This window comes from Drosophila obscura, unplaced genomic scaffold (assembly GCF_018151105.1).
Source record: "Drosophila obscura isolate BZ-5 IFL unplaced genomic scaffold, ASM1815110v1 contig_192, whole genome shotgun sequence".
NCBI lineage: Eukaryota > Metazoa > Arthropoda > Insecta > Diptera > Drosophilidae > Drosophila > Drosophila obscura.
The window spans coordinates 3,885,629-3,911,779 of record NW_024542781.1 but is presented as its reverse complement, the minus strand read 5'-3'; the positions used below and the strand labels follow the sequence as shown (position 1 = coordinate 3,911,779).

The following is a 26,151-nucleotide window of genomic DNA, read 5'->3' as shown; positions in this document are numbered from 1 at the left end:
TAAATGGGCTCTGGCCTTGGAACCCGGAAGTTTCCAAGTGAAGCCAAAAAATAAGCTAATGAGAAGGCTAAGCGGAAAGCTTTCGTTACACTTGCTAGTGCCAAAGAACTAGTTAAATTAGTTAACATATATGCAAGCCATGTAAAATGAGAAAGAAATGAGTCAGGACAGTAGGTCTAGCAGTGGAACATTTGATTCTTTTTGGATGGGATTCAAATGTTATTCAATTCATTTTGGTGAGCCCAATAATTCTACACATTTCGCAAGGCACAGGACACATTCAACATCCGCATAGCCCAAGCAACGCAACACGTTCTTCGACTGTATATAAATATAATTGTGGCAGTTGGAAATTTAAACACTTCACCCGCACAGACACCCTCGACACGCATTCGACCTTCTAAGGAGCGGGAGCAGGAGGGAGAGCGGGCATGGCTGGCAGGGACTTAGGAGTACTACTGAAGTGGTCGTTTGGCTGTCATTAGCCGGCTGCAGTAACAGAGGGGCCAACAACACCTACGACAACGGCTCGGACAAGCAAACAAACAGTTTATCAAGCCACCGCCTGGACTTGGGCAAGGGTCAGCCCGAAGTAGGACTCCGCTCCTCTTATCTGGTGGCATGCATCAGTCAGTCAGTCAGTCAGTCGGGAAAATTAATTAACAGCAACATTGACACTCGAACATTTGACAGAACGTGCAGACAGCTGTGCAGGCGGAGTGGGGCAGGAGGAATGGCAGGGCAGGAGGAATGGCAGGGCAGGGCTACCACTCGGAAAGTCAACAAGGTGTTGTCAAGTTGAGGTCCTTTGCCAAAAGTTGCTCGATTTGCTCTACACTGTACAAGTGAATGTTGTTTTGCCATTGTTTCTGAGGTTATTGTTGTTGTGGGTTGTACTGCTCCTGGAACTGCTTCTATTTCTACTGCCTGGCTGACCCTATCGGCTTCGAAAATAGCCCAACCAGTCAACCGGTCCCCACCTTCAGTTATGCTTTTGCGGCTGATGAATTGTGTTTCCTTTGTTTTGGAAATGAATTTCATTTAGTTCTGTTTCGGGGTATAATATTCAACCGATGCTTGTGTGGCTTTCCCTGCGGTTTCCTGACTTTTGTGGTCTGGTTGCTGGTTTCGGGTTACAGGCTCTGGCATTGGCATTGGCTCTCGGTCTGAGTCTGGCCCAACCATTATGCTTGTGCTTGTGCTTCTGAGCCCCAAGTTCCGATTCCCGGCGTGAAATATGTCTCAATTAATTATCAATGTTTGTGACATCGCATAGGGAGAATTGATTTGATTCTTGTTATTGCTGCTTATCAATATCGATTCCGATTATTCAAAGTCTGCTTCCCCAGGGCTCCCCAGTCCCCCCGCCTTAGGATTGGGTTCTGCAAATCAAATGCAATTATGTCGTCCATTCGTCTGAATGGCAAAACTGTGAGTCGGGCAAAACCGAGTGGATAATTTATGGCCGTCAATTAATTATTATGCATATGTATGTATGTATGTATTTATGAATATATGTACATATATATGTGTGTTGTTCTCTCCTGCTACACAAAACACTCTGGCGGTGTTAAAGATACGCTGGGGTGGGCTAACAAAAGCGATAACATTCAGCCGTGCTACTGTTTTCGTAAATTTGAGATTACGATTCTGGGTTAATTCGTACGAAATGAAATTTGTGCGCTCTCTATTTTGTAACTTTTTTATATCAAAAGTGTTTTTTATTTCCAAATTGTTTTAAAAAACTTTATCTTAAAACAAATCTGTTTTTCTTTTTAAAATTTAAATTTTATTTACCAAAATTATTATTATATAATACCAAGACAACACGAAAAGTTAAGGAGGAGGAACAGACTGGAATCAACTGGAAATGGCCATTTGTTGTTGTTCTGGTTTGAGGTGTGATTTAAGTTGAATTCATTTTTGAAATCGCCAGCTTATTAGCCACCGGCTTAAAATTGTAAGACTCTTACGATTTGCGAAAACCGGAGCATTCGTAACTTTTTACGATTTGCGAAAACCGAAGAATGTCAGCGTTCAGAAAATGGAAAACTTTAATATAAAATATTTTCCATTCCGTTTTCACTCTCTGTGAAAATTGCCAATTGAAATAGTTTTCTTTAATTTTCTCATTCTCTCTGTTTCTCCCGTACAGCACAAACTTCCGGCAATTTCGTGGCATAAAATGTTTGCGACCAATATCCGTTTGGTTGTCGTTGCTGCTGTAAACGTATTCGTTGTCGTTGGGCCCTAAGCCAGCCAGAAGCAGAGAAGCACAGACGACTCCTGTTCTTCCACCTATTTGCCGTTGGCCCCGCACCCCGTGCTCATTTCCGGGGCTGTCGTTTCCGCCATTTTACATTTGCAATTCGAATTGGCGCGCGAACGTTTTTTTCCCCATTCTGGTTGCATATGCGTGGGCTAATTAGCATGCGGCATTGCCACCGACAACAACGGCAGCAGCTAGACCCGCAATCAGAGTAGAGTACACAAAAGGACTAATAACCCGCGTTGGGCTGGGCTGAGAACATGGAGGAGGATGTGTATGCCTCTCTGGGATCCTACAACGACAGCGGTGGCGGCGGCGACGATGGCTGGAGCAGTGCGGAAACTACTGCGGAGCAGCTGCAGAACCTGCTGCTCTGGGAGGACGAGGGCCCGTTCGGGAACCTCAGCAAGCGGCCCAATCAGAGTCAGCAGCAGTGGAATGCGACCAATGCCACCGGAGGGCCAAATCCCATTGATTCCCCGTTCGACGCCAACAACTACTGGGCCCTGCTCGCCCTCGTGCTGGTCCTGGGCACAGCGGCCGGCAACATCCTTGTTTGCCTGGCCATCGCCTGGGAGCGGCGTCTGCAGAATGTGACAAACTACTTTTTAATGTCGTTGGCCATCACGGATCTGATGGTCGCTATGCTGGTGATGCCGCTGGGCATTCTTACCCTGGTGAAAGGTGAGTGCCTTGATGCTCATCATTAGTGATGTGGGAAGCGAATTCCAGCGAATTCTCATAAATAAAATTTAAGCCAGGGCAGAGTTGGGTGCTAATCTTAGTTTAGAAAGTAAACTTTTGATAGGTTTCTTTTCAGCTTAGCCCAATCAATTTGGTTTTTCCTCGAAGAAGCAAAAGTTGATAACAATTTGGATTAATTACAATCTATGTACATACATACATATGTACATATATGCAGTACTTAAACACATAGATAAAAATAGCACTTTATACAATTTAATATATTCCGGGTAGATAGAATCTGAAATCAGAATTCTGTCGATTTTATATTGATAAGGATCTGTGTCAGTCTGACTCTTCTTAACTAGGTAATTTGGTATATATATTTTCATGAATTATAAAGCATGTCGATTTTTTAGAACTTTTAGTTATGTTCGGGAACCACATTTGACAATATTGAGAATTTAAAAAAAAAGTATTCATACGATTATATATCTATTATATTCACGTAGATGCATTTACACCTATGGATGTGACAGTGTCACTAATATTTTGTCCTCTACTGTGTGTACGAGCGACTGTGATCTGATTCTCCATTTTCTGTTTAAGGGATATAATAAATAGGAGTTTGATTATTATTCTTCACTGATCAACGCCCGCATGTGATCAACTGATAAATTTAATCAAACAGGAGTCCCTGAAGTGCAGTCCAGCGAAAAGGAAAAGCCAGATAGACGCCGCTAGCTGAGAATCAGAGCGAGAATAAACCGTTGTCGGTCCCCCGAGCACGGGACGCATTTAATGAAGCTGCTGTGGCTGCTGGGCTTCTGCAGGCGGCAGGAGCTGTCGATTGCATTATGACAAAGGTATTTTGATCGGAGAAACTATACGAGAGTCCGCATGGAAGCATGGTGTAGTGGGTGCAGGGGGCTCAGTGCAGTCAGACAATTTAATAAGCGCGCTGCCTTTGTCGTCCGGATTTGGTGAGAGGCTGCCAGACACAGGACCAGAAACAATGACAAGACGTTGCCGAACGGAAGCGTTTTTTGCTTTGGCAAGCCATGAAGCAAGTGCAGCATAAAAATTGCATTAGGAACGGAAAACGAGCGCGAGCGTATTTCTCTTTGACTCGGCTCTCCGCCAGGGATCCAGATTCCAGCAGATTTCTCTCTGCTTCTGCTGCTAAATTTTCAGCACCGATGATGACAGTTTTGTTTGTGCGCCTTGGGAGCCATTACAAACACAAACAGACACATAACACACTCACATACCCATACGCAGACACCTGGAGCGCATCCTTAGCATGGGAGTGGGCCTGGGACTGGCACGGTGAGCAATGCAGATGGGGAAGGACTTCTCCACTTCACTGCAAGCAAATGGCTGCCTGTTATATCAAGTGTGAAAAATATTGCAGGCAGCAGTCAGCAGGCACACGGCCAGGCCCAGCCCAACGTTTGCAACCTAAAAGCAAAAGTCGAAAAACGGAAGCGGGATTTAAATGTTGTCAAGAGTTTTGAGCGAGACTGCAGGGCCAGGACAGGCCGGGAGAGACTGTCGCTCATACGAGCAGGAGGCATTAGATCCCAAGGATTAAGAACTCACAGGGAAACTGCAAAAGAAACTGCAAAAGTCTGTCAATCAGGATGGGAAATCTGGCTGAAGTTGCTGGATATGGATGAATACTCGTACTGCATAAATTGATAATGGAAATGTGAAAGACGATAAGTCACTGACTAAAAAAAGCGCATCGTCACAGAATTCCTTTCATTCACTTCAAAAAGCGCAAAGTCCGTAGGCAAAATTAAAATAAATTTTGAGAGCTTCCCTACCAACACTCCCCTCAATTTTCACGGATCTTATCCAGATGGTTCTTGGCTCCAGCTAACGACACCTTTGCCATTTGAATCGACCCAATGAACTGGCTGCCACATGCCCATGCCTGACCATATGGCAAATTCGATTAATAGGCAGAGCTCTCTCGGAGCGACTGCTTTTTTCCTGATGGCAGATGCGCTGAAAACGCGTAAATTGTGATAAAGAAATTACAGCATAATTGCAACATAATTATTGCATAATTAATTTCATTTAAAAATCTGCATAAAATGCCAGTTAATTAATATCTGTAAACGCAATTAATACATATCCATCAAACTGTGCGGCGTGCGCCCACAAAAGAGGAAAAGGCAGCAAATTAAATTACAGCGCAGAATATTGTACTCGTACTCGTCCCGCGAATGGCTGAGAATATTTGATAGGAGGCGAAAAGCTCGCACAAATGTTTGCAACTTAATAAATTATACCCAGCGCGGCAAATGATAAATAAGAGGAGAGCCGCAAATAATAAAAAAAAGGAAGAGCCCCCAAAAGCCAGCGAAAGAAATATCAAAATTAATTGAGCGCAAATTGGCGGAGCTGCGATTTACGTACAAGAGAACAACGAAAAGGGAAAAATAAAGTAGGCACTGAAATTTCACACAGATATTTTAGAGCGGAAGTGCGGAACTGTACTCAAGATGGCCGAGGGGGAGGGATGCCAGACAGCTCGTGGCTCGCCCGAAAATATGAGCCTCCCCTTCCCACATAGCAAATGGGGGGGACGAATAGCAAATTTATCATTCTACTGTGGCTGAGGCTGCTGGTGCTCTGCCCCTGCCACGGCCACTCCCATTTTTGTTGCTGTTGCTGTTGTCAAAAAGCATTTTAAGCGCTTAAGCTAGAGTATAAGCTGCGACACGCACAACGGTACAGTGGGGCAGTGGAAGTGGCAGAGGCACGACCAACTTGGGCAGTGTTCGGCAAGGCGATTGTTTCCGTTGGCTACTGCAAAGTGTTTCCCTTGAAATAGCATCTGGCAATTCTCTTTCAAATATCCCCCCGACCCCCCCTCACTTCAATCAACACAAAATAGTGGAATTGTTTTGTTTGTTTTCTATTTTAACACTCAGATTGGTTTGCTCCTCAAGGAATTCCATTCCCATTCCCAGCATATTGTAATACGGCGAAATTTAGTCGAAAAGAAACCTCGGAAGGCCTCGTTTGTCATTTCGCTCGGCTCGTTGGCAATCAGATTCATTCATTTCATAGATAAACGAGCCGCAATGAGCCGATGCCAAAGTTAAAGCCAAAGTTGGATAAAGTTATCCCCTCGCCCCGTTTCGTCCCCATTTCGTGCCCATTTCGGCGGGCATGCTGTCTCCTTCCACTAGTTGGCTTTATCATAAATCTTTAAGCTACCTGGAAGCAGAGAAGCACAGAAGCAGAGGGAGATCGAGAGCAGCAGGGGAAATGGCGGCACGGGGAATTGACATGTCTACGCATAGCAAATGGCAGGCACAAAATGGCAGCTGTCCTCTGGCTCAGAGCAGCCAATTAATTTTTGGTCAGCTCCCGAAAGAAGGCAGAGTTCCCCCTACGTATGCCTTGTATCCCAATCCACAAATAGAGGAGACCGTAATGAAGTCGGCCCTGTTTTTATGTTTAAAGCACCGTTATCGAGTATGACGTAGGTGAACTGGGGCGTGGCCGAAGAACCCTTTTGGCAATCAGAGTGAAATGTGTGTGTTTTTTTGTTGTTTTGTTGTTTTGTTGTTTTGTTTTTGCGGTCAGCCAGAGCTAAGAGTGGGCGAGGAAGGATAGGGCGGGACCAGTGCAGGAGCAGCTGTTTGACACCCACCCATCAATCAAGTTGTCACGGAGAGGTCTCTTCTCGTACAACTCTCTGCACTATCCCAGGGCTGGCCCCGAGCCACGAGCCCCGAGTCCCCAGCTTAGGGCGTGTGTGTGCAGCTATGTGTGAAAAGTCAGGGGATCTCTCGCGCTGCTGAGCACCGCTGACAACGCTTTAGTTTTAGCTCTGGTTCTAGCTTTAGTTTCGGTTTCTCCTTCCGGTAGTCGGCCTTCGCGTGGGATCTTCAGCTCTCAGCCATATGCAGACGAGTGTGCGCTAGAGGAGACGTTCGCCTCCGCTCATTACTTATGCAAAGTCCTTTTTAGCTGTTAAGTGTTTTGTGTCTACTTACAAATGTAGCTGTAAATCAAGCGGAAGTCTTTTGGTGGGGTACGGCCAGGGGGAGCGCAGCTCTGTGGCAGGGTGTCGAAGCAAAAGGGCACAATTGACTGCACGGGTTGTGGAAACATTAAATTTTTCATTCCGTGCGTTTACTATTTCCGTAGTTGCTGCGCGCGAATGTACAGCACTTTATGGCGGACGTAAACGCAGCCGTAAGGGTTCGATGTGGTGGCCTGGATATCCCACTGGGTGGAGAAAAGGGCTGTGTTAAAGACTCGGCGAATTTTATGGGGCCTCACTCGTATACGTGTATGTAAATCCTGGAAGAAAGATTGAGCTCGAAAATTGATTATATTGCTATCCAAGAGGATAAAAATTTGTATAGCTCATTAGGGTACGGCACTAAACCTGCCCGCCCCTGTCCATGTCCACTCGGAGACCCACCATTGCCGGCACATAAAGTAAAACTGTAAAACTGGCTCTGCCTCTGGCTCTACCAAGTCCAAATATCTCCCTAAGCCGGACATGGGCTTAGAGCACACACAAAGGTGCTGGGGTAAGCAAACGTTTACATTTACGTTTAAGTTTACTCTAACCAAACCACAAAACCTGCTCTCGGTGTGACCGCTTGTGGTTGCCTTTACTGGGTTTTTGTTTTAGTTTAATGTTCACAGTTTGCACATCGTCAATGGATATATTTTCATGGGTCCCCGCCGCTTTGGTGTACATCATTATACATATCACAGGCAACAACTATAATCAATATTTTATCTAGCATAGGCAGTTAATCCTAGATCCTTTTTGGTTATTGTCCATTCAAAATGTGCATTCAGTGAACTTTCTATTGTTACGGCCAAAAGGAATAGCTAAATTGCACTTTCTATGATTAATTGAACAAGGAACAGAAACAGCGACAGCCACAACGACCCAGACAAAAGCGAAACTGAAAGAAATAGAAAAAGCCATTACTCTAATAATATTTGACTTGAATCGATAACAAGTCTAAGTTGCATATAGGTTTTGGGGGGCAAAAAACGCCAGCGACAATGCCGAGGAGCATAAACCCCAAAAGAAGCAAACACTAGAGGCATAGAGGGACGCAAAACTGACAAAGACTTGGACGAATAAACAGCTGGCAGACAGGGCAGAGGAGAGAGTAAACACAGAAAATATAGCGAGACATATCAGGGTAGTCGGGTCTTCTAGGTGGAAATGCAACTCAAGCACGAAACCGAGACCCAGACCAAGACCAAGACCGAGACTCTCAATGGATTGCCTTGACAGTCAATGCCAAAACAATTGAGGCTTGGCACGGCCCCGGACACAGACCCAGACCCGGACATGGACACGGACACGGACACGGCACGGGCGTGTGATGCAAACAGACATATGCTCAAGATACATGTATTTGCCCTTGTGGCAGTCGCCTCGAGACTCGCACTGGCACTGGGACTGGGCCACCGCCAGCTACAGAGCAAACAGGCCAGCCCAGGCCGCAAACAACTGACTAACCGAATGACTGACTTACGGAAACTCAGGTTGCTTAAATGGCAACGAAGCAAAGCTACTCTTTGCTTCACTTATTTAATTTTAAGTTAGAAATCTGTGGTCGAAATTCGAATTTATATTGCAATTATAGGGTATATAAAATATTCAAACAAATATTTGAAAACTATATAAATAAGTCATATTAAACGCATTGAGACCAACTATTCACTCTTAGTATTTGGCGTGCAAAACACGAAGAGAAGAGAGCGTGTGTAAAATACTTTTTTTTGTCAAGGTGATACTTTAAGTTGAAGTTGAATTTTGGATACCATACTCTTTATTTCTGTTTAAATTAAGCTAATAGCAAATGATTGAAAATCTTTAAGCACATAAGAAGCTTACGAGTGCGACCTGTTCAGTATACGCTCCATGTATGGATGTACCTACATATGTACATTTATATATGTAGAGCATCCAAAGAGGTTAAGGCACAGGCGGAAGTTGGGAATGCACTTTTGTTAATGGTCGCACAGACAGATTTCTGTTGTCTGTCTGTCGCTCTGCAAGTGCGAGCTTGAGAATGAAATGTGGCCGCAATACAAGGGCTGCAATTACTCATTCATCGATTGTTTGCATGCGCCCTTTCTGAGTGCTGCAAGGACGCCGCGCAACGCCTGCAGCGGGAAAGAGGTTTATTTTTATTTTTTTTACTCAACTGGTAGTGCTAATGGATTAAGAAATGCATTTTTTATAGTCGTCACTCGTTTTGCTGGAGATTGTCAGTTTAATATTTAATTCGGTCTGGCAAGGAGCAGGAGCTGGCTTTCCCATTGTACGGTACGTGTATTGTCGCTCTCGCGCTTTAAGTGGCCGCAAGTTCATTTGCCGCGCGTCGGGCAAAGCGCAAAGTAAGTGGCATGTAATTTATGTGCCCGCCTCGCTGACATTGCAGAGTGTGAAAATCGCCGCGAGTCAGAGCGCACCAAGGCGCAACGAAAGCCTCTGCAGTGGCTTTTCTTTCTTTCCTTCTTATGCGCCAGTGGCGGAGAAGCACTGCAATGGCGACCCAGAGACCAGACCCTTTGACGCAGACCCGTTCTAAAGCGGGCTGTGAGCTGACAAAAAGATTTCGAACAAACGCTCTTTGAAAGTATTAATGCCATTACGGAGTCAAAGGAGTCACATGCGTGTGCGATTGTGATGGTGTGCTAAAAATTTCACTCTCTGCTAATCCATGCAAATCTTTAGCATAGCTCGGACCCATGCCCATCATGGTCCACATCATTTATCAAGCTTTGACAGTGACAGGGAGTCCAAGCCTGGGTCCGCGTGTCCGCATCTCCCTGCTTTTCGGGAGTTGATTAACGAGCCGTGGCTCGAGCTCCAAACAACTTTTGGGCAGACTCTGGCCTGCGAATAGTTTGCATAACAGCAGCAACAAAAACTCTTGAGCTGAAGCGATTCAGAATTGTCGTCATATTTCATTTTTGGTCGGCGCCCATGCCCATGCTTATGCCCACGACCACGCTGGACAAATTCAAATGAAACATCATATCGCATTTGTATCTCGTTTTCAACATTCTGCACGGGTGGGAGAAGCGGGCTTCGGGTCGAGTGTCAGGCGACAACAAGCGACGCATTTGCTTGGCAAGCTCGCAGCTGTCCTTCTACTTCAGGTTAACTGTCAACAAGCGGGGCGACCTTGCCGCAGTCCTCGTCCTCACACACATTCCTCTAAGGCTGCTTGCTGCACGTTCTTGCCCTTTGACAACGCGGCGTATGCGTAATGCGGCCTAAGAATATCCCATTGCTCCGTTGCCACCGGCACTCAAACTGTTTGGCACGTGAGTTATAAATAATTATAGACAGCAATGCAACCAAAAATTATAACATTAGGCTCGAACAACATGCCAGGCACGTCTGAGTTGCTTAGCCTCCTTCGTCTCGTATTTACGTACGTATTGTATGTATAATGCCGGAGACAGAAGCGCCCCGCCCCGCCCCGACCGGCCTCGCTCGCTTATACATATTTAACGGACGCGACCGCCACACGACGTGACGTGCTCCCAAATTGGAATTATTGCCATCATGTCACTCGATTAGTGGCGTTAAATTGCCAAGCTACCTCTCGTCCTGGATGATCCTCCTTCCACAAAATGATTTGCATCAGCTTTGATACGCCTTGCTTCCCCCGAGCCAAATTGAGTTCCCTACACATTTTCTTCAGCGCTTTGTTGCTGTCTTCGCTTATCATTTAATATCCTGTCACTTAGAAACGGTCAGGGCTGTCCAGCGCGGAGAAGCTTTTTTTTATTTTTTATTTTGTTCCCAGTCTCCAGTGGGAAAATATTTGCACAATATTTTACGACGCTACATAGCGCTGTGGAAGCTCTTTAAAAATGTAAGAATCCTTAAATAATGTTGTAAGGCGAAAGTAAAATTAAGGTATGCATACTCGAATGAGAATACCTAATAAATTTAGATATTAAATTGAGACCAAGTTTCTTACAAAATGTCATTCATTATAGCAGATCACAATATTCACATTACAACACTCACATTCATTTGCAATTCGTATTTTATTGGTTATTAGTTACGAGACGTGCAAAAATGTTATAGTAATATGATACATACATATGTACATATTTCTGCCCAAATTGTAATTTGTTGGGTACCAAAAAATTCCATACTGCGTCGTAAACCTTCTTTCGAAATTTCGTGACCGATTTCTGATATAGGTTAATATTACATTGACATGCTGTCAATAGTAATTAAATGGTTGATGAAAGTGTCCTTTGAAAAAATGTATAATCTGTACTATAAATTTGAAAATTTGTAAGCGGCTATCTCCGCAAAGCGTGCATCAAATTGCATGTTGGTTTTTTTAAATGATAGCCAGAGAACGTAGCATGGCTTGCACAAACAAATTTGTACTTTTCTATAAATAGTTTCCTCAATAATTGAAAATTAATCAAAAAAATCTTAAATTTGGTCCAAAAGTGTGTTTTGAACGCCTATTTCATTTTATTTCTCCGCATGCATGCGGTTTTTTTAAATGATAGTTAGATTATGTGGCATTTTTTCTATACAAAAGTTTTTACTTTTCTACAAATAGGTTACATAGGTTACATAGGATCCTCGATAATTAAAAATTAAAAAAAAAATCTCAAAGTTGGTCTAAAAATGTGTGTTTGAATGCCTATTTCATTTCATTTTGTGTCATTCTGTAGAACAGAACATTTTATGATAGATTTTGTTTTTATACCATGACAATTGTTTTCTGAAAAAATTGTTTAATTTCGATGAATTCCTAAACATTAAATACATTTAGTAAGCATCGAATCGCGCGAGTCTGCTAGTTTTGTATAATTTCTGAGAAATATTGCTGTCATTCCAATACAATTTTATTTCACATCTATCTGAAAATAAAATATCCGAATATGAGAAGCTGCATACATATTTATACGCCCTACAAGCAACCGTCCGAACAATCTAATGTGGGGGGATAGGGGTCATAATGTTGGGGTTTTATTTTTATTTCTGTGTAGTTTAGTTTTAGTTTCATGTTCGGCTGTTGAACATTTGATTGTGGCAGAGCCACTGCAATTTTCATTTAATTAAATTGACACACCCCATGTATTCCATGTTGATTTTTATATTTTTCACATATTTGGCCTTTCATTAAAACTGTGGCACAAGCATCTATAAAAACATCAACAAATGCCGAGCCATGCAGATATCTCAACCAGACTAGCAACAGATAATGTGAGGTTAGGTGTTTGTCATGGTGAGGTTATGTTTCGTGCTGTGCTGTGCTCGGGACAGAGTTTCATTTAGAGTGCCGTGTGCATAAAATGTAATTTTCATTTGTATAATTTTGTATTTTCGTCTAACTGACCATGTCAGCAGTTTGTATGAGTGCGTGCTGTGGGAAAACATTTTCTTTTCAAATTCAAACGTTGCCAAAAGAGAACGTTGCCCAGCTATTGCTGGTTAGCCAAATATTGAAATTAACAAGCGTAGAAGATTCTTTAAATATGCATGTACTATGGGGTGTACTCGTTTTGTATTTAAGTAGAGTCAGTAGATCTAAAAGAGTATAGGACCTCTTTCCCCAATTGAATATGAACAACGGTCGAGTTAAATTCGATCGATATAGAATAATGTATCTATTTGAGTCACTTTTTGCAACATAAATATTTCCATTTAGCAAGTAAGCAAAGCCGAAGGTATAAGCGATTTGCCAAATGTTGCCATTCCCAGGAACGTTTACGTATTTTTAGATACTGGCTTTGAATTTATAATGTCACAAGACAAATGAAGCGAGGGCAGTACCAGCACAAGCACCAGAATTAGACGCGTGACACCAAAGCCAATTCAAATTATGCATAAATCTCAATGTAATTGACATTGAGAGACAAACTTTTGCTACTTTGCGGAGAAATGTTACTAGACTATTTATACCATTTCCGAAGGCGTCCCTTGGACTCAGACATGCTATTACAGTCAAGTCAGAACAGTTGCTAAAAGTTGCTGAACGTGAATAAAAGGATGGTTTGGCTTTTTGCTCGCTCCCCCAAATCTCTCGCCCACACCACACAGAAGCTGTCTTTGGCATGTGTGTTCATTGTGAAAATTATGCGAAAAGTTTTCTTGCCATGAAAATGACGCCTAAAAGTAGAAGTGCGAGTATATTAAATTTGGCAGTGCAATGCCAGAGCCAGTTGCACTTTCACAAAATCTCAGCAGCCGAAGCTTTTTCTGGATAGCTCAAAAGCATTTTGCGGCTAACTTTCCAGCCCCGTTCCCATTCCGTCCCCTGTCCACCCTCTCAATGACTCTGCTGCGGTTTCCCAGTTGTCGAAAAGCCAAGCCAAACAGAAACTGTACCAGCCCCGAAAGAGTTTTGTACTCTCTCTGCATTCATATGGTTGGGGTCGAAATTTAAGCAGAATGATACAAAAGGCCAGAAAGTGGTCAAGTTTTGGAGCTTTGTGCAAGCTACTTACAATGGTTTGCTGCTGGAAATCATATTTAATTCCTATCCATACTTATGTTGGATATCCTTCTTAAATGTTCCCATTTGATTAACTCTAAAGCGACAAATTTATAACATGTTCTGCTTGAGGCACAATGGCAACATCTGCATCTGATATACTCGTACTTATCAATGTCGTGCTCCCACGACTGGGCTGGCTCTTCTCTCTCATAAATGTCCCAAAAATACGATTGTGTGCGACCGAAAACAAACCCATAAAGATGAAATATGTGTGTCAGGCCCATGCATTGCTCACATTCCCGATTTGCCGGCGCCGACATCTTGTAATTTTATTTTATTATGCCCAAGAAGGAGCAAGATACGACAAAATACCTCCTGCACGGGTATTCTGGGGCAAACGAGCGAACCTTTTATGTCCATAAAGAGGAAAGTTTGTAATATGTTGTGTAGTTGCGGTTGTCTGCTCAAATTGGTAGGGAAATACACTAAATAAACTGCCAGCAGCCGCCAGCGGCTCGCTGACTCTCTGGTGACAGGTCGCCCCATATTGATTGCACGGCTAATGACCTTGAAAGTGATATGGGATTGGGCGGCTTACCCTTTTCATCCCCTCGTTTCTTAGAGTTTGTTTTTGCCAAGTTTCATCATAATTTGATTGGCAACAGTTTGACGACCCCGACAAATTGAGCTCATCTTTTGAGCAGTTGAAGGCAGTTTAAGTTTACTCTATAGGACTCTCCGAGTTTCAGTATAAGCAGTATGGATACGCTCCAACTGTCCCCCATATTTGCACAGCCCAATCTCCGAAATCGTCGATTGGCTTTGGGCAATTGGAGCCAATGGCAGCTGTTAGGGAAACTGCAGGTAAAGTGGTGAATGGAGGCTCATCAATAAGTTTGGGGAGCATGAAGAGCTAGCTATTTACGAAAAGTTGCAATAACTTGGCGATGCGATGCACAACAACAGGAGGAAAGAAAGGTATTACAAGTGCTTTGTAATCTATTTCAAAACTTTTGCCGGGGAGCAAACACACTCTAGGTAGGGTCAGACGGGACTGGGACCGGGACCGGGACCAGGACCGTGCCCGAGAATAAGAGCAGCAGGAGCAGTGCCCAGAACACAAACAAGAAGAACGACGCAGAAGGAGGGAAGACGAAGGAGAGGACGCAGAGATAGAGAGAGAGAAAAGTCTCGTAATAGACAAACAATGAGTATAATGAAACGTTAAAGCGTCGTGTAATGACGCAACGGAAGCAAAGCAATTTACGTAAGCTTCCAGAGAGAGTTAGGAGTTTAATGAATGCGGCGAATAGAGCGCTCAACTTAATGACGAAGCTGAATGAGTGGTGGATGGATTGTGCGGGGGAGGGGGTGGGGGTGACACTGGCTGGGGGAAATCGAAGCAGCCGCCACGTTATATGCCACATTAGAGCACTGTCAATAGCAGGAGCAAAAGTTGTGGCAAAAATGAAAGCAGGAAGGAAGGAAGCGAGGATACGTCGCCCACTCCCTGTGCACTCCTGTTCACTTTCAGCGAAGCGTTAACAATACAAAAATAAAGCTGTGTAAATATACAAAAATGAGGGAAGTGGATATGCGAGATGGTGACCCAGTCCACGGCAGGGGCTGTAGTGGCCCAGGGCAAGGGCAAGAGCAAGGACGAGGACGAGAACGAAGACCAGACGAGGAGTGAGGCCAATAGCACTTGACGAGACAGCAAGAGCCACAACAATTATAACAACGTTAATAAAAAATGAAGTAGGCCTGAAGACCACTATGAACACACAGATACTCTAACAATTGTCTGTGGGTTAAAGCGATATACATTTATAAATTTATACATATGTACGTATTTCTTATTGCATGACTTGTAAACTCACAGCCGATTTTCTTAGACAACATAATGCTTATACTACTTATGAACACGAGTACTTCCCATCGGGATATAAAAGGAAAACAATTACACTGTTCAAAGTTTAGTAACTCTCACTATATCTTTACTGCCTGTACGTGACCGGTTCGGTTATTCGGTGTCGCGTGCCACTCTGCAGCGCCCCTCCGGTCTGTTGGGCCACTTGATGGTCTGTTCATTGCAATTCAACGACGCACTATACCTACATACATACATATGTATGACAGAGGAATGTTTGCATTGTGGTATACTACCTAACATAGATTATGAGAAGAAGTCGTTTCAGTTTGAACACTTTATACAAAATCCAATAAAAAAGTTTGCCCCAAATTCAGTTCATAAAGAGCATTACGAAATTCTCTCTGCTCTGCCTTCCTTTTATGCAAACTTTTGTTATTTCTCTCCCTCTCCCTCTCTCTCTTTTTCTCTTTTTTTCTGACTATGGTCCTCAAATTTGCTGAAGTGTGAAAATAAAGGGGAACCCCGAGGCGGTAGGGCACCTCTTGGGCCTGGCCTGTTGGGGATTTGCTGTGTGCCGCTGCCGGTCTGTCCCAACATGGCTTCGGTTCTCTCTGTGTGTCTGATCTGACGGGGAATGGCAACTGTTTGCCGATTTGTGTGGACCAAGGCAAAAAATACATATTAAATATTCAATGCGGGGAATCTATTAAAATAAAAAATGTGTTTATATAAAACTTGTCGGAAATTTAATTGAATTTCGTGTCCGCTGCTCTATCTGCTGGAGCTATTTTTGCGCAAACAACAGTTTATATGTATATATTTGCTTTGGGACTCAGACAAGGACAAAGGACATAGGGGACACGTACACCACTTAGATGTATGTATGTACATACGTATCTGTATGAGAATTTGTTGCTGCTTTTGTTGCTGTTGCTGTTGCCCATGCCCTGCTAAGCCGACAGCTGTCAATGGCGCGGGCCGCCCGCTCTGGGCGAAGCTGAACGAAGTGCTGAAGGTTTGCTTAGTCAGACCGACACAAGTCGAGGCTCTGCCGAGTTACAAATAATCTTGGGCATATGGATAAAAAGTGGGTGCATCTTGATATGGTATACGGGACAAAGTTGCCGGTGGAGAATGTTTGGATAGCAGTTGATATTCCCCCAAATGGGATCTCTCTGCATAAGCAATTCTATGAAAAGATTCCACTCACAATAGTTTTAAAATTATTTAAATTGCTTGAAAGCGTGATAATTCTGCCTATGCAAGATTACATATCCGCTTGGAATATATGCAAATTTTAGTTACTGTTAGCTACCCTTCGAATCTGAGATGTTAATTTTCTACATACTCATAAACACATAGATATAAATTAAATACGTCAAGTCTAGAGAAAATCAATGATATTGTTACCTCAATTATGCTACTGCTAAAAGGTAAATGAAAGCAATAAACTCTGTCAAAGACCTCAGCAGTCAGTCTCGGGTACATCTATACATATCAAGGAATTTCCTCACATGTAAAAATGTAAGAAATGTCCACCATGTTCAAAAAAACCTGGTCAAAAAAACACATTGCCAAATCGTTCTGTCCCAAAATTATACTCAAAATTTATAGAAAGTCAATTTGCCCAATTGACAATTCATTTCATGAACTTTTATGTAAAAAACCTATTAGAGTCACCATTAGTTTAATATTTTGTGGTATGTATTTATTTAGTCATGTTTTCCTTTATTATTATCTCCTATAATAAAGTTGACTCTTGTATTTCCATATTTAATACAATACAATTAATATATTTTGGTACAATAAAACAGTATAGGTTTTTACATTGAATAACTTGGAAAATATATCGGTAAAAAAATTATATGCAGATAGTCCTTGCTGATTCGCAGAGTTTTTCAATTTTGTAACCTAAGCTCAAATACCAGTTATATTTTTGGTAACGTAACGTCAGGTCATAGTGTGGCTTAAATGTATTTAAAAAAAAAAATGTAAGTTCGATTTTGACATTTACTTGGCTGAATATATATAGGTCTTCTTAATTAATATGCAAAATAGGCATTAAACTTTTTTTTAACATTTTGTCGTACGAATTTAACGTAACGGCAGAATATATATATCGTCATGTCTGTCCGCCTAAATCTCAGGGGCTTCATGCTAGATTAAAAACTTTGGGATTCACAATTTTTAAGATATGGGAGTGCCTTATCTTTTGGCTTTGGCTTAATATCATTGGAATGCAAGATTTTCTACGAATAGTTATAAAAAAGACATCTCATTGAACAGGGTTCTCTCCGCTGCTGCCTGTTGTCTGTAATTTCCTTATTCAGCTTCCATTTTCTTGGAAGCCCTTTGAAAAATGTGTAATTTAAATTGCAGCGACTCAACTGCTCGTCTTGAATGAATAGAGACTTCTATCTATCTCCTTCACCCCAGACTGCATAAGTAGATTTGATATCAATGGAAGGTAATATTTACGCACACACACTGGAAGGGAAGGAAACCTTTTTCAAATGCAAATGAGCCCCAATAAATCTCTTGGACTGAGGTGAACGAAATATGCAATGCACTCATTCCCTGCTGTTCTCATTCAGATGATTTCCTTTCCTTTTCTTTCCTTTCCTCTCCTTTCCTTTCTTTTCCTCGAGCTTTCGGTTCGTCCATACTGACCGACATCAAAAGAAAATCAGGGAAAATGTGTCTCAGTGAGACACTAAATATAGAAGTGTCAGCGACACTACAAAAATGTCCCACAAAGGAAAAGTAAAGGCCAAAGCCATAGCCGAGCCCAAGCACCTGGCTACGAGTAAGGATGTGCTTGTGGGTCACACGGAAGCCAAAGCCATTTGCATTATTACCAGACCAGACCAGCTGCCGCTGCTGCTGCCCCCTTCAGAGTCTTGTGTGGATAGATCTTTGTGAATGCTGAGAACTTGAAACGAAATCAAAAGTTAGAGGAGGCAAGAGGAGGCAGAGTAAAAACTGAAAATGAAGATGCCTCCTGTCAAGGCAAATTGCGTAAGGAAAACGATTTCGAAGAGGACGATAAGAAAGCAGCAACCACCCCTAATCGACCCAGTCGTCCCCCGTTCTGTGGCAGCCCTCCTCCACAAGCGGCTTTCGATTTCCGTTGAAGCTCCTCGGCCCGAGTCGAGGCAAACGCGTTTATGGCACAAAGATAGAAATCGAAAGCCCATTAAATAGTTTACTTTATGCATGGCTGGCAGATCGTCCCCAGCCTTGCGGCTATTGACTCTAGTCAGTTTACTCATCATGGAGATGATGAACCCGTCAGCCGGATAGAGCAAGTTAACAACAGCCAGAACACAGGCCACTCTCCCCCGCTTTCCATTCTTTCCTATTTTGCGGTCTCAGCCACAACTATCACGTATGGCTCGAGTCCGTTGGCGTTGGCCTGCAGGTAGTCGCCACATGTTCCTCTGCCTCCTTGAGTTCCTTGCACCGCCCCAACTCCTCATCCGGCTGCTCAGCAAGTTGTGCGGAAGTGTCTATCATATGCATGTTAATAACTTCCCCGCTCTGGCTGTGCCAACAAACTTTGCCCAGCCAGCGCCAGCCGCCATATGCTCGTACATTTTTCTTTGTGGTAGTGATTTCCAAGTCCTTACCTGGGGCCAGGCCAGCATTTTCAGACCATGAAAAATCAGTTGAAGGGATTCCATTCCATTCAGGTGGTACTGAAGTGTCTCAAGTAGAAAGGTATTGAAGAAAAATTCAACAATTTCAAACAACATTGCGACTTGTAACTTTTAATGAAATCATAACAAAAATGAACTTTGCGGATTTACTTTAAATTAAAATTCTATTGACGGTAAAAGCTTTTAAATTGCAATATTCATAAGTGTCTTAAATCAAAGTGCACCTTCCACTTCCTCATAAATGAATAATACATTAATTCATAAATCCCTTTCAACTATTGTATGAACTCCAGCCACAATAATTCCCATGACACACATCATGGCAGCAGCCCACAAATAAAGTGCGAGTCACACAGTACCTAAATCCCTCTCTGCGTCCCCCGCAGCGTACAATATTTTCATTAAAGAAGAAGTGCATCTGCAATCCCATGGGGGATTTTCCCATGGCAACACTTTTTTGCATGCTGTCAACGCAAATATTTGACCACACTGGCAAACAGAAACAACGCCCACAACAAACGCGGCTAACGGTTGTTAGCAGCAGCAGCAACAGCTGCATCAACATTTGGTTGGACATCCAACAATGTTTTTTTACAATATTTTTGTACATCAAATCTTTTAACGATGAGTTGGGTCGACCTTGTGATATGCCTTGACAACAAAATGGAAAAATCCAAATCAAAACACATACAATTGAAACTAGAGATTAATAGTGTCTTTGATGAGACAGATATTCTATATTTAGCTGTAGCCAGGCATTTAATACTTTTTAAATACGTTTAAAAGGAGATTTAAATGTGGATCTACAGTGTTTAGTCCCATATACTCTTTTCTACCCTGTTTCTCGACGGCGCCATAAAAGAAACAATCCAAATACATCTCGCGAGGGTCACAGATTCCCAAATACATACGTACATATGTACATCCATATGAATATGCAAATAATACTTACATACATATGTACACACGTCAGCGGGACGCGAGAAATGCAAATGAAAATGATATGTATTTACATGCAGACGGGCTAAAAGTCAAAAACTGCTGTCAGCTGGCAAAAAGAAGCACGTAAAAGCCCCCGCGGACTCGGGGCCCCTCTGCCACCTTCACACTGCACCCCATAAATTTGGATGACAGCAGAGGTGACAACGTGTCAACAAGCGCCGCGGGTTGCTCGTACACCCACGCAGTCAAAGCACACACACACACATACACACACAGACATATATATATTGTACTGGAAAAAACAGCAGGCATAAAAGTGCGCCCAATTAGAGGAAAATTTAAAGATGTTCCTGAGAGCAGAAATCGCGCTAAATAATTGATTATTCGGCATCGCAGATCGCTTCAAAACTGGCCTCCTGTCATCTATCTATTTAACTTGGCCGATTGCTTCAAAACTGCTCCTCCTCCCCCACACTTATCCAATGTTGTTATCGCTGTTGTAAGTGCCTGTGGCTGACACATGCCAGGGAACGGGACCAGTTCTCCTCTCCGCGTGGCCTACGTTTCCGACTCCGACACACATTTGTGCTGTTTTCTTATTTCTCAGATTTGCTATGGAAATTGTTATTGTTGCTGGTTTGTGGAGCACAACGAGTATCCACGGCAATTGTGCGTGGCGTGGCAGCAGCGAATTGGGTTCGGTTGGCTTATTTTATAATCACAGCAATTTTCAAAGTCTTCGCTCAATGATTTTTCCTTTTCTCATATGTATTTGCATTTTATTACCGCGCGCCCTTTTTATTGACACAAATCATTTGAATTGTGTTAGTGTTATTTTTGGGTATGTAAGTAAAGGAGTGGAAGCAGGGAGGTGAATGGGTGAATGGGTGGGATGGGGGCTGTTCGAGCTTTATTTGGTGACAGGTATTTGATATTTCACTTTTGATTGGTTTGGGATTTATGCTGATGTTTATTTTGTTTGCTTGTTTGCCAAATAATTCCAAAGCTTTTCCAAGCATAAAACAAATTGAATTTAAAGCTATAGAAAAACGAAGAAGTCTCGCATATCTTTTTCAAGGAGTGTCTGTTGCCAAATATTTGATTACATATTTTTTTCTTAATTTTTGAAACCCCCAGTATTTTACGCACGTTTCTGTATTCAATGCTAGGTGTTGAATTAAATAAATATTGTGTGACATGTACAACAAACACTGAAGATACATTTAGTGTGTTTAGATGAGTGAAATGCTTTTCCTCAAATACATAGTTTTATCTTCTATTTTCCATTCGTTAGTATTTTTCCAAAATTCTTTTAAAGCATCGCTCACTGTGTCCTTACTTACTTACTAGATTGGACCTTATGAAGGCTCTAAAAAAATACCCAACCAATATTTGCTTCCAGTATGAATTTCCATCACTGTAGATTATATATCAGAAGTATAAGCTTTTTAATATTCTTTAAATACAATAAAATTAGTGTTATTATACTTAAGTCTGATGTAGCAGCGGATATATCCCAATCCCAATCATAGCATAGTTTATATCTCATCAGACTCTTTCCCCCCTTTCACATTGTACTCCTAAGATACTATTGATCGGGAAAATCCACTTAGAGCATTCAGATAACCAAACAAAAAGTCCGAACCCTTTTGGACAGTCATTCCCCTCCCTGCTGTGCTCATTTAGCGGGCAAACAGTTTAAAGATACATACTCGTACATTGATGTATCTAATTGATGATGAAACGATGATGCTGTGCCTTAAGTTGCATGCGAGAAAGGGGCAGAGCCGAAGCCGAAAATTGAAATCGATGCCGTGCAACAACAATAACAGCCACAAAGGATTTCATTACACACACACACACAGACACACAGCCTTCCTTGCACAGGAATCTGCTGTCCATTCATAAATCATATGTTCCCTCGATTTTCCTCCAATTCCCGACCCGATTTGACCGCTTGCGGCGTTTTGCGATAACTGTTTGCGTGAGTTCACCAACGCGGAAAAATGTTCAAATATTTGCTATGGTTGCTGCTGCCTCAGCGGCTCCGGCACATACAAAAGCTTATGTTGTTGTGGTGATGGTGATGGCGATGGCGATGGTGGGGGTCAAACAATAGTTACACACACATATATACATACATATGTGTGTGTGAATGTTTTTTTCTGAAAAAAGCTGGACATTGGTTTGTCATTCACTCCGTTTGGAATGCTGACGAATCATTAGCATGGCAGAAGCAGAAGCAGAACCAGAACCCCTCTCGCTATCCACTTAAACTTACAACAAATTAAATAAGTTTCAACTCATTTACCAAGTCATTTTCCCGCCAACTTTGCTCGTCATCAGCCTCCACGGCTATTTGTGTTTCAGTTTAGTTTTATGAGGACTCTTTTGCCCGCCGACTTCTCCTGGCAACCCCCAGTACCAGCACCAGCCCCATCCCCACACCCACAGGGCATGCAAAGCGAATCCACACAAAAGAAATCAGCTACAAATTTATTTACCCTGACTCCAGCAGGGGAACAGCAAAGTTTTGCGCTTTTGTTTGAAATTTGTTTCGCATTTGTAAGTTGAAATGTTTTTCGAAAGAAAAGCACCAAAAAAAAGAAAAGGGAACAAAAACACAAATAAAAGCTTTGTCCTCGGTCAGACCTCAGCTTGTCCGTTGAGTCGGCGCAAAAGGAAGGGAGGAGCATCCGGATAAAGCGGGAGCGACCCGAATCTCAGGTTCCTGCTAAAAATGTTCTTTAGTTTCCTTTTTTTGCCCGGCCAAAGCCAGATTTCATTTAATTTAACTTGCTCCCCTATTTCTTTGGACTGTCGGCTTCCAGCTTGCAGCTTAAACAAATTTGCTCGATGCTGGATGCTGGATGCTGGAGGCTTGGTTCCCTTTTAAAGGCCCAACCGTACGGTCTGCTCTCCAAATTGATCTTATTGACACTTTACTTACGACACAAATCGTCTGGGACCGGCCCATTTTCAGCCCGGCTCAATGGCCGTGTCATTTGTAGCATTTTCTTTTCGGTCTTTGGAACAGGCAACATTATTGCAATTTGAGCGCCTATGGAATCCGATTGTGGGGATGGGTGGGGCAATGTGGCAAACGTTGGCTGGCCATAAACAAAGCTTTATGGATGCTAGTGGGCGGGAAGTGGGTGGCAGGTGGCGGCATGCAACAGATACTGGTGCCCCGAGGTAGCAGTGAGCAGTGAGCTGGGAGAATGGAAATTGAGAGAAATGGGTAAGTCCTCGATTACATTATTAACTCAATTTGTCAAAGCTGGCTATTTCAAAAATTTGAAATTGGTTAAATGGGAAGAGCAAGTAATTTTTGACCGATGGAACCCCAATTCCCTTTTGCTGGATACTTTTATCGACCCAGCCATTGCCACGGGCTGCCTTTACCCTGTGGCATCCGTGTGTACATGTGGAGCCAGATTTTGGACACAAATCCCGCGCACAAATCTCCGGCACACGCACCCAGGGCACCACAACAGGGTAAACACAAGTATCACTCACTCGATACGCCCCCCATCCAACTCACATGCCCACCCCAGGCCCCTTCCTTGCAGGAACAATTGTACTTTTATGGTAGGGACTGGCAGACATGGGAAACTCGCTGAGTTATGGCGTCCAACAGCTGCGCAAAACGATGTCCATAGCGCCCACAGAGCTGGCCAGCGGCAGAAGCAGAAGCAGGGGCAGGCGCTCGACTATCGGCTCGTATGGGTGGCACAAATATGTTGCATAAGCCCCCTGGGGCACCAGGCAATATCATTTGGCAGCATCCGATTGAAGAGGCAGGGGAGTAGTGAACAAAATATGGCCAGAAAAACGAAGATATATTAAATAAAAATGGCCTGGCGACAGTTGGAGCTGGTGGGTCCTCTAGACTGCATTGGAGTATCCACATAGTACTAGTATATGTATGCATGTAGGAGGAAAATATTGTAACCACTTTATGGGTTCATAAGTCAGGGGCAGAATATTTACAAGTCCACCTAATATAAAGCGAAACCGCTCTGCTACTCTTCTTCACCAGGATACTTTCCGTTGGGGTCCGAGCACTGTTTGACCTGGATCTGCCTGGATGTCCTTTTCTGCACGGCCAGCATAATGCATCTGTGCACCATCTCCGTGGACCGTTATTTATCGCTCCGTTACCCGATGAGATTTGGTCGGAATAAAACGCGACGAAGAGTCACCCTGAAGATTGTTTTCGTTTGGCTTTTGAGCATTGCCATGAGTTTGCCTCTCAGTTTGATGTATTCCAAGGTGAGTAATTCGAGTATTTACTGTGAATATTGTGAATTCGACTGAAACGTAAAGAGCTGCTTGTAAAGTTTCTGTCTTTAAAATGTGCCTTTGATCCTTGGAGAATATTTAGTTGAATATGTTCGCGTTCGCTTTAAATATTTTTTTAATTACTCGCAAATCTTTTTACATCTTGTATTTTTCATTATGCTCACTCTGCTCTGCTCTTCTCTTCTCTCCTCTTTTGCTTTCTTTCATTTGATTCCAGAATCATGCCTCGGTGCTAGTGAATGGGACTTGCCAGATACCGGATCCGGTCTACAAGCTCGTCGGGTCCATTGTTTGCTTCTACATTCCGTTGGGCGTGATGCTGCTGACATATTGTCTGACCGTGCGATTGCTGGCCCGGCAGCGCCAGAATTTGGGCGGTGGCCACCAGACGGCAGCCGCCACACCCGGCTGGGCCAGCGGGTGGCTGGGGCAGGCTCCAGCCTTGGGTAAGCGTCGCTATTCCCCCTTTTCCCCCTTTTTCCCTTCGTGGTCCCTTACTGGCTACAAAGCAAGTGCCACGAAGAGCTGTTGGGCTTGGGCTTGGGCTTAATATGATTTTCAGTTTGCCTAAAATTTGCATTTCGTTTTTTGGTTGCACTTTTTTTTCGTTTTTCTTTGTGCCATGTGCTAAGAACTTTGCATGGCACTCGAAAAAGGGCTGCCAGCGACGGAGAAGGTGTCGTCGGGGGTGGGCTAGACAAACAATGCACAGCCATGTGGGGGAGTACTTCCAGTATCCGAATCCCATGAATTCGAAAAGGCGGGGTGCTGGGGCGCAAAGTGGGGCTAAGCCGCAGCAATGCACACAGAATCGACATAGCCATCGACATTGAACCGGGAGGATAAGAGTAAACACACTCACACCCGCCCACTCACACACTCGCACTAGTGAAATCCAGCCTATACATTCTCGTCTGTGAAGATAGCTAATTTCGACGTGCCCCAAATGGAAACCCGGCATAGCAAATGGCTTGTAATGCTGCCAGAGAGAGAGAGGGTTTCAGAGGTGCTCGACTTGTTTTGAATTCGGAGTTTCAAGCTGAAACTTTTTGATGTGGGTCACACACTCGTACATATCATCCCTTTCAATTGAAAATATTTCTAAGGGCGAAAGGGTTTTAGAATTTTATCGATGACTTTCAATGAGCTTATGCGGTCAATCTCCAATAACTAATCGCATTTAATGCTGTTACCGATAGCCAGATATTCGTAATGTATTAATAGCAGAAGAGGATCTATTCCATGGGGTATCATAGCTTTTCTTAGAATTGTCATTTAATATATAATTCTTAAAACCAATTGAACTAGTTCTCACCAGCAATCGAAAACAAAAGACCCACCTACCCACAAATAAACGTGCCGATTAAGCATTTTTTGCGATACATTTTTTGCGATAATAAACACTCAGCACATTGAATTTTGTATAATTTATTGTTCGATTCTAGAAACATTTCGCATACTGCTAGATACGTCCGCGAAAATCAGAAAATGCTCAGCACTGTTAAGTGCGTTCCTAATAGTCCTGTCTACGCTCTAAATGGATTCACTTCTGCTCCATTTTGTATGCCATCAGTTAGCACCTAAAGGACAGTAAGCACCCAGCCCATGGGCCACCACGAGTATTTGGGCTGGACTGGGGGGCTCCGCATGCCAGCAGTCAATGCGCTATGGGAATATTAAATGTACTCTTTCTGCGGCCCGGCTGCAGCCGGAATCACATGCATTGCAGGGCACTCGGGTGGGGCCAAACGAGCGTTTAAGGGCACGGCGCGGCAGCCTTTCGCTTGAGTGACGCTGATGCTATATGGCACTGTGTGTGTGCATTAGTGTGTGGCGGGTGGGGGGGGTGCTGGCTTTTGGGCAGTTACTTTAAGCCAAATCCCTGCAGTAAAGCGCCGCCATTTGGCACGTAGAGGGATTTTG

The 26,151-nt window shown here is 43.2% G+C and overlaps 1 protein-coding gene across 6 annotated transcripts in view; it reads left to right on the top strand.

The window, feature by feature from the left end:
- LOC111065669 (beta-3 adrenergic receptor) overlaps positions 1-26,151 on the top strand; it is a 46,230-nt gene that overhangs the window by 13,279 nt on the left and 6,800 nt on the right. Inside the window, exons 1-4 of one of the 6 annotated variants that reach the window (XM_022353968.2) lie at positions 1,765-1,899; positions 2,156-2,953; positions 23,966-24,198; positions 24,446-24,674. In XM_022353968.2, coding sequence (XP_022209660.2) covers positions 2,530-2,953; positions 23,966-24,198; positions 24,446-24,674 — 886 coding nt within the window. In that variant the 5' untranslated portion in view covers positions 1,765-1,899; positions 2,156-2,529. Of the gene's footprint in view, positions 1-1,764; positions 1,900-2,155; positions 2,954-14,883; positions 15,295-23,965; positions 24,199-24,445; positions 24,675-26,151 lie in introns of those variants that run through there. The other 5 variants (XM_022353972.2, XM_022353974.2, XM_022353971.2 and 2 more) reach the window with 5 other exon arrangements.